Source organism: Hakea prostrata, chromosome 3 (assembly GCF_041222555.1).
Source record: "Hakea prostrata isolate BN-2017 chromosome 3, UWA_Hpros_2, whole genome shotgun sequence".
Classification (NCBI taxonomy): domain Eukaryota; kingdom Viridiplantae; phylum Streptophyta; class Magnoliopsida; order Proteales; family Proteaceae; genus Hakea; species Hakea prostrata.
In genome coordinates, this window is record NC_142602.1 from 8,742,856 (window position 1) to 8,752,581 (window position 9,726).

Sequence of the window (9,726 nt, forward strand, 5' to 3'; positions counted from 1 at the left end):
GTATTGCAAGCCGAGTGCGCTATCAGTCGCTCTACTTCCTTAATAAGGTTCTTTTTCTCCCCACCACGCTTTAGCTTCTGAAATGTTCCACTAAAGCCCAGACACACGAATGGATCTTAACCCTTTAAGCTCCACATTTCAGCATAGTAATAGAGATGATGAGCAAAAAATCTCAACCTTTTTCAATCTTCTTGCTTTCACCAATAAAATCGGCAAGCTTTTATTGTTTAAGAACACACCAAAGGGGCAAAAATATATTCTCTCAACTCTTCAAGTTTCCAAGCACACACAATACTACTTTTACAATACTGTTACAAGGGATTAGAGATAATTGGGTGGGAAAGAACCCATGACAATAACTGCATTGTTGTCTTTACGACCCAACAATGTCTTCTCTGATCCCATTCTTGAGAAGAGCCCAGAGAGAAAACGTGTAGTTGACCCGGTATTGGATTTCCCTGCTGACAAATCCAAAGCTCCATCCACTTCATCACTAGCCTTGGACCTGGCATCATGTGTGGAACTTCCATCATGTTCCACCTCAAGTTCAGCACCACATCGACAGCTTCTAAGCTTTCTGAAGCAAGTTTTGTGGAAAGCTGATTCACAAGATCTGCATCTTTTTATCTTGGCTTCCTGTTGATCCTAGGAGAAATCAAGAGAGCTTTCAACATTTAACATTATCAAAATCCATTTTAGATAAAATCACTCCTATAATGTGAGATAATGTTTCCACCACACCTTGGCCTGGATATCCGTTCCACTGCCACATTTTTCAAACTCCTATAATACGCCCATCACATCTGGGCCCTAAATGATCTGTATGTAGCAAACATGGCTGTGGTGGAACGGTACCACATAAAAGGTGTGGCAGAAGCCTTATCCTGTGTTATCATACCAGGATCCAAAACGTCAAACCATCAAATTCTGGTTAACGGATTGTCCCAAAAGAAAAATGACAAAAGCAAACTAAGCCTTATCCCCAGCTTAATGGGGTCAGCTGCATGAATCCAAACAGAATGAAGTAGGAAAACAGTATCTTAACCAAAAAGAAAAAGCATTTGGAAATATACTAAGGTTAAAGGTCCCTTTTTTCCCCCTGGTAAAGAAACACTTGTGTATGTAATCCATATAAAGAATGGGGTAACACTGAAGTCCAATAGATCCAAGATAGTTTTGTTCCATCAGACAATCAATGAACACTAACCTGAAATGGGAAAATGAGGGATGATGGGTCTTCACAAGCTTGTCCAGCACAACATGGAACACCAACATCACAGCATATGAGGCACTGCTCAGTGATGTGCTCTAAGATTTTGTTACACAAATTCTCGACCATGACTGGGAGTGCTGCAATGAAAGTTAAAATAGTGAGAACATAGAAACGATGAACCCACATGCTGAAGAATTCATTGGTGTATGGTATGAAAGTAAGATACGCCTTTCAACAATAAAAACTATACCTTCTTAAAAAAAGGGGACAAAAAATAAACTACACCTCAACGAATAACATTTTAAACAAAGTTCACTACAATCTTAGATCTTAAACTTGACAAGAAGGAAAAAGTTAAAAAAGGTTAAAGTTATAACTTCATGTTAGAAGTCTCTAAATGACATGGAAACTTGAAACCTAAAAAGAAAACTCCATCTGAAGAAACACGCAAAATGAAGTGATGTGAACAAGGGTTCCCCCCAGCTGAAACCTGGGGTAGGCGCCAAGACCACTCCAAAGTGGCACACCTAGGGCTGGCCAAACCCTCAACGAGGGATAATTTGGTTAATTTCAGCCCTAATTATCTGCAGGAATTTAATTCCAGAATTCTATACTTAATTTTCAGAGTCTTGTTTTGTTTAGAAGTCTTGGTTTGATTTATGAGTTAAGTTCCTGAGTCTTTAGGAGTCTTTTTTAGAGTAAGACTCTTATAGATAAGTTAGTCTTTTAAATCAAGAAGAGCTCCTATAATTTAGGAGATTGTCATTTAGTTGTAGAAGCCTAGATGGGTGTCTTGACTTATAAAGGAAACCCTAGTTAATGGTTTCTAAGTCTTAGTTGAGTCCAATTAGAGTCTCCCAGTTATTTATTCAACACAGACTGGTTTCCCTATCTATGGTTGCCAATGTTTGTCTATGTTGAATATTGATTGAATATTGTTTATGGGAAACTAGTCTTGGTTTTCTTCGGGAGGGCCATGGTGGATTTAAGATTCTTGATTCAAGTTGCAGCAGCCTTCTTCAACAAATTAGCAAACTTTCTCCTTTTCCAGCAGTAAAACAAATACGTAACAACACCCCAGCCCCTTCCCCCACCTCCAGCCCATCGCAACCCCTCCCCACCCTTTCCCCTTCAATTGCAGCAACCTTAGTCTCCTCCCTCACCTCCAAAACCCAATACACACCCCCCACCCCCTCCCCTGTTTGCACAACCCCTTGCTGCTGCACCCTTGGCAGCACCCTCCCCAACCCCTGTGATAACCTAGCAACCCTCCCCTACCCCCTATGACTCACCTGAACCATTCCCCCACCTCCCTCCCACTGAGCGGCATCCCCTTCCCCTCCCAACCCCTCTCTGACTTGCGGCAGAACTGAAACAAGAAAAGAAAAGGAAAAGAAGGCAGAAAAGAAGAAGAGAAAAAAGAAAAGAAAGAAAGAAAGAGAAATCAAGATTGCCCAACATCTGTTCAACAACCTCTCCATCTATTAGAGATTCAGCCCATAGGGAATCAAGACCGTCTCCAACCCTTTTCTAACACAACCGCAACTTCCCTTGGGACTTTTGGGTAAGTCTAGGTTTCCCCCACACTTAGATAAAAACCTAACCCATCCCATATTTTTCTGTTAACCAAATCCTACAACCCATAGACCTTTTAGTTCAACCTTTACCAAATCAGTACAACACAAACTTTTGAAAGACCCCCCAAATCATCCCATACCCTTTTCCTTAACATCCCCAGTAATTCTAGAATCATCCATTAGATTTTTATTCTTTTGCTTTGAAATTTATCATAGATTCTGGGCGAACCCTTAATTTTAGGGAAATCATCCAAGAAACCCTAACCCTAAAATTGGATTCACATCATGAAGCTTTCTCATTTCAAAGTTTAGCACACCACTTTTTGCACCTAGAAATTGGTAGTAGAGACCTCCAACAAAACTTCCTCCTTTTCAATGCTAAAATGACCTTATCTTATTAATGAACCGCTACAGATGGAGTCCATTTTATGCATCACATGATGCATAGAATGCTGGTCCTAAAAAACAAAAACATTTTATTCTACAGAGCAATAAAATAAGAGGTAATAACACTACAACTTTTAATCTAGAAGAAAACATCTATGTTCATGAAGGTACATCTACATGGACAAAAGAAAGCTCATTACAAAATTGTAACCTGCAAATGGCCCTTTGGAAAGATCAACAAGGTCTCGTAGTGCAAAGAAATCATTGCTTTCAATGAGATATTTTCGAGATCCCAGTCCTCTATGGATGGACCTCCGAAACGGGCAGCGAACATATGGAAGCATAGCACCTATTTTCTTTCTGATCCCCATAATATGGAGAAGGGCGGGAACCTTTGAAAATAGAAAAGGATTAACCGCACTGACGCAAAGCATGGGCTGCAAAAGAGATACATCTGTAAGGGTGCAAATACCATGAAACCAAACTAAGGATTAATAGAGCCGCAAAGTTGAACTCTTAAGTGGTTGTAAATCTGGTACACATGACAGGCACCGCAATTCACCAGCTTACAGCCATATGGCAAATTACATTTGATAGAAATGGAGTTTCATGCAACACATCTGTAAGGGTGCAAATACCATGAAACCAAACTAAGGATTAATAGAGCCGCAAAGTTGAACTCTTAAGTGGTTGTAAGTCTGGTACACACTGACAGGCACCGCAATTCACCAGCTTACAGCCATATGGCAAATTACATTTGATAGAAATGGAGTTTCAGGCAACACAAACCAAATGAGATAACCCCAACCAACGAGAAAAGGAAGGAGGGGTCAGTCAAATTATTCAAACCAAATGCTTAAGGTGTCAGGTAAAGAGGCTCAACTGGTGTACGATTATGAAGTATGAAGTCCTCCAAAGGTACAAAGTGGGTCAGGGTGGGATTATCCAAACACACCCCCTCATGCATTGGCCCTCTCTTTGTTTGAAATACATGTTGAACTTGTGGTCCAAAGTTGGTTGATGTAGATTATTATTCTCAACAGAGTCAATTTTCTCACTCTAGTAGACAGTTTGGCATTTGGCTAATCAGGATCATTTTTCAAACTGGTTTCACACACATGATCCACAAAATGCACCCCCTGATTACCAAAACTAATTTAATTTATCCACACGCCATGATGGGGCAAATAAATTGAATACAAGGATTCTCAATATTAAATGAAGGAAGCTGCCAACATAAGTAGACACGTGTTTTGCAGCTCTTAGAGACCCATATCGAGATAATCTTAACCATCTCAGAGAAATAATTGTTCATCTAAGCTAAATTATTCTTATCCATGAAAGACAAAAGATTACCTGCTCATATATAGACTTGAGATATGATTTAGCCAATTGTGAAACTGGGTACCGAGTAAAATCCCAGAAATGCAGGACTCTAGCTGGCAGAACAGCAGTGTCATTAGTATGACACGAAGCACAAAACAATTGACCAGTGTATTCACATAGTCGCGGCTTGCCCCACCCAAAAGTCTCCACAAATTCTTTCAACAGTGTCTTCCCCTCATTCAAGTATCTGTGGCATCCTGCACAAGAATAATGTTGTGCTTCCAGCAACTGTTTCATTGACCTGCGACGTGGGACTTGCACTATAAGTGAAATTTTCTTTCCCAAGGTGGAAGTACCTTGCATTGAAGTTTCTCCATGGTATGCCGAAGATGAAAGAGGGACCAGACTGTTTAACATAGAAGAACTGGGGGGCACATTTTGAGGGGATAAAAACCAAATCATAGGACTTGATGTGCTGAATGAAAGCCTACAGTGCAAAATGGATCGTAAAGAGTCTTGGATAAGGGCACTTCTCTGCCTGACAACATAAGGAGAAGCATTCCCAAATATCTTTCTGGATTCTTGTTCAACTTCATACCAGGGAGATGGAAGAACCTGACCATTATCAGCAAAAAATGTTTTCAACTGACGATAAAGAGAAACAAAATCACGATATCTCCGTTCAACCTCCCATTGATCTTTGCCACTCCACACTTTTAATCTGTAAACTGTGTATTCCTTTACCCCAACCAGTCTCTCCCCTAGTGAGACCTCTCCTTTCTTTTGCTTTGCACCTACAACTTTAATCCCATCAATTTTTAGAGGCTGGGAAACTTGTGGGCATGCATCATTGGTACCAGATGTCGAAGCAGTTGAGCTGCCATCTCTAAAAGGCTTAGGCGGCTGTGATACAGATGCCCTATTACCCTTGCTGAACCTAGCCCCAGGAGACCCCTCAGAGTCGAGCAAAATCTCCTCCATTTCATGGACAACATCATCATAGAATTCATTTACATTGAGGTTCTCAGCCTGCCAGAATTTTAAGGGGGAAAAAGAGAGGAGAAAAAGAAAGGATTAGAATACAAACAGCTCTTACACCACAGGAAAATATTTACACAGCGAAATAGCATTGGCCTCACAAAAACAGCCTCTACCATCTACCAAGATCAATTGGAGTCCCTTTCAGATATGATTGGCTTATGGGCCACAGATCAGGACAATACCAGTCTCATTTTAGTTTTTTTAATGGATGATCATCACAAGAAACAGTCACCAAGAATTCATGAACATGGGCAATGCACAACCAGACTACATTTTATTTCAAAACATTGCACTTTCCATAGATTTCAAAGAATAGGAACATCAACCTCAAAAAGCATGAAACGTATTATAGCAAAAATGTAAAATATAGTATTTTCAGAAAGAAATCTCCAATAGGATGAACCAAAAGGTACAACGAAGCATATAAAATTATTTTTGCCACAAAATAAGTCCAAATTCATCTCCCAAACAGAGAAGTATGACAATAAGCTTAAAACTTAATACAAGAATCCAACTGGTTGGCTACGACTAAATGGATCATACAAGGCAGTCTCAGTGGAACCCTGTTCCACATATCTGAATCCTGTACAACCTTAAAGTACTTTCAAAAGTAAACTAATTGGGACCAATTGCAGTGGACTCATTTAAGAGATTAACTGCAACAAAACTTGCACAAACATATGATTGCTATGTTCATCTTTCGAGCAACGGTAAAAAATAATATAAAATTAGCTTTTACTTTTAATTAAATATAATATTAAAACAGATAATTAAAGTGCTTGGCTTGTAGGGCATGGTTCAAGTCTTGGAAACAGCCTTTCTGCAAACAGTAAGGCTGCATGCATTTGATACTCCAGAAATCCTACTAAATGCAGGAGCCCTGTGCACTGGGTACAACCTTCAAGAGCTGGTCATTCTCAATTTCACAATTTACAAGCTTTAGAGGAATTCATTTCATTTGAAGGTCTAATTCTTGCAAATTCAACACATGGTAAATTACTGGTGGGCAACAAGCTGGTTTGAGTCGTGATGCACATTAAGAAGACCCAAGATTATACTCATTAACCCACAGAGTGCTTGTATTGAAGAAGGCATGAATGAAAGACCTAAGCCTACACACAAAGGCCCAATATTTTAGGTGCCCTTTTCCTAACAAAATGTGGTTGGAAAAACAATATTAATTTTCCAACCACCTCAACATTCAAAATGTAAGCCCATTAAATGGATCCGGTCAAATGACTGTTTGTGGACTACATTTAAGGTGAGAATGCTAACAAATAGTAATTACAAAGGATGGGTAACCAGAAGCATAGGTCTCTGCAAAGTCATACGAGCATGGACAGGGTCTGACATGTGATGCAGATGATGGTAGAAAACTAAACAATTATGGCAATGCAGCCATAACCATAATGGTTGTAAAGCAGTGAAATTACTTGTCTGCATTTAGGGTGAGAATGGCAACAAGTAGAAATGGCATAGGATGGGTAGCTTCAGATCAACATTTCTTCTGACTGTAATGTGAAAGAAAGCAAATATTAATTTCTTCTTTAACAAATGTGTCAAATAATGAAACTCACCTCATTTGGTGCCACATATTCTTTACGAGGGTTTTTTGACATGGAAGAATCTGTAAGAATTCTCTTTAGAAAGGTCTCCTGATCATTTTGAACCACAGGTGGTAGAGCATCTTTTACATCATTTTGCAGATCTCCTGCCACATTATCTTGAGGTGGTTTTATTGCCATAGACAGACGATGGCGGATTGCCATATCAGAAAAAGGATTCAACTTAAGATTAGACTCTGGTTTTCCTGAAAAGTCACCTGTTGAAACTTCTGTCTTATCAAGACTGCTCATTTCCTTGTTACCTGCATTCCGAAGCTCCACTGCTGCGATTCCATCAACAATGTTCGAATCTGTCCCAGCAGAAGCCTTTTGTGCAGATTGATCCTGCAATGTATAGACACTGCTAACAGAACAGCTATCTATATTTTCTATTGATTGATATATAGCTTGGACATCACAACTATTCATATGTATTTCTTTAACGTTTTCTACTTGCTCGGATCCACCAAAAATTGGAGAAACACTGCCAGCCCCACGAGTGAAATTCACAAGATTGCTCTCATAGTTATCCCAATCATCTGAACCAAAGGCCACAGTGGAATTAATGAGTAATGGATTCTCCTCATCAGGTTTGGTTTTCTGATAATAAGCCATGTTTATTCCATCACCTGGACCAATACTTTGGTCATCATCTGAACCATAATGCATTGATGAGCTCTCATCATCTGTATGTTCATATCCAGTTGAGGTTTCCTCATCTGCCTCAGCTAATTTGCCAGCTTCCTTTCCATCAGCTGAAATCCCAGATGTTATGTTCAACTCATGTGACCGATTCATATCATCGGGGCCTTGTTTAGTAATCTCTCGACAAGAAGCACCATTAGATGGGGAATCTTCACCAGACTGCATGACGGTGGATGCATTCAAAACCCCAAAATGAGGTAACCTTTTCTTGTTATTCTGTACAGAAACAATATTTTTGGATGGAATGTGTTTAACAGAGCTATGCAATAATCCTTGGTCACCACTCAGCACCAAACCTTCCGCATTATCCTTGCCAGAATCAGCCTTGTTAAGCATACTATTTACAGCTGAATTTCCAAGTGATTCAGATCCATTGAAAAAATTAAGAGTTGTCAAATTTTCAACATTATTATCAAATGATGAATTCTCCTGGTGTCTGGGCAATGACTTGGACCGTTTATTAAAACCCACCACCCTCCCTTCCTGTGCAGAAACAGAATTTCCAATCTCATTTTTCACTTTGCAAAATTCGAGTCTTCCGTCCGATGAATAATCAGTACAACCCCTGTCAGTAGAATTTTTTGGGAATCTGCCTCCAAACCCAGCATTTTCGAAGATACAACGATCCTCTCCGACCCCCAAACTCCTCACAGAACCTAAATCAGAGTCCAGAAAATCATTACAAGTTCCGAGGGAGCTACACATACTTGCTGTCCCCATAAATGAATTTGCGCTGCAATACCTCTCGAAATCTGATTCTCCACATGAAGAGTAACACGACAAAGCAGGCGAGGCATCGCCAGCATCGGATTTAGGATGCCCTACCCAGGACAGAAATTCGTCAAGCGGATCCGGAGAGGCGACATCGGAGAAAATCTCTCGATCCTCCTCTCCGCTGATCATCTGACGCTCAAAACAAAATACAGATCTTCTGCCACAACTAAGCCAACTCACGTAATGGCAGAAAATCAAAACAGGGATTCCAGTCAAATTACCTTCGGTCCGATCACTCAATACCGAAATTCACCGATAACTTTTGAATCAAATTCTGGTATGTATAAGATCACAAGGTTTCTATTTGAAACAGAATTTCTCCTTATTGATCGGAAAGAGAAAACAAATCGAAACAGAGAAATATCGTTAAAACAGCTGAAAACAGAAAAAAATGGAAACTGACCTTCGAAATCGTGCTTTACGCAAGAGTCTTGGTTTCAAACTTTGAAATTGAAAATTTTCCAGAAAAAGGCTCCCTCAGTGGCAGAACTTAGCTTTTAAGTCTCCATTGTTCATTTCTCTTCTCGTCACGATTCACGCAAACGGTAAAAAGGCGGGTGCGAACGCCGATTCGAGAGACGGAATATGACTAAAACATGTGGGCCTCTTAAAATTTTTTCATTTTCTATATTGAAACTTTTCTATTTTTTCCACTCCAATTGAAAAATAATAAAAAAATTGAAAAAAAGAAAATGAAAAAGTAAATCTATAATGAATAATGCCAATTTTAGAGATGGCGTCGCCAAAAAGAATAAGAAAGAATTTTAATATATATATATCAATATATCAGGGCCAAGTCAGAGAAGAAAGCTATAGAAGTAAATGTCGGTTCCATCTTTGTGGATGATATGAATCCTTAGAAGATTCTTGAACTAAAATATTTTCTGGACCAAGGAAATAGAAAAGAACCAGGTTTCATACTACATTATAACCCAGAATTGATTCCAATAAACACATACCAAAGACACCCTAAGTCAGGCTGTATTTTGCATAAACCTCATTTTATAGAATGGTTGAAAGTGTACAATTATAATGAATTTCTACGGTGCAGGGTTTAGCCACCACACATACTTGTTAACCCGTAATTCCTTTTGAGTAT

General features: G+C 39.4%; 1 protein-coding gene across 2 annotated transcripts; it reads right to left on the reverse strand.

Annotated features, from left to right (window-relative positions):
* Positions 1-87: 87 nt before the first annotated feature.
* Positions 88-9,704, reverse strand: LOC149020626 (Phox (PX) domain-containing protein). Of its 2 annotated transcripts, none has more exons than XM_089148838.1 (5): positions 7,122-9,704; positions 4,534-5,532; positions 3,389-3,614; positions 1,208-1,350; positions 88-645 (listed from the first exon to the last, which is right to left on the reverse strand). In XM_089148838.1, the coding sequence occupies exons 1-5, from the start codon at positions 8,754-8,756 to the stop codon at positions 322-324; spliced, it is 3,327 nt and encodes a 1,108-aa protein (XP_089004964.1). In that variant the 5' UTR covers positions 8,757-9,704; the 3' UTR covers positions 88-321. The 2 variants fall into 2 exon arrangements, with proteins under 2 accessions (XP_089004964.1, XP_089004965.1); XM_089148839.1 differs by having other exon boundaries at positions 89-636.
* Positions 9,705-9,726: the final 22 nt, after the last annotated feature.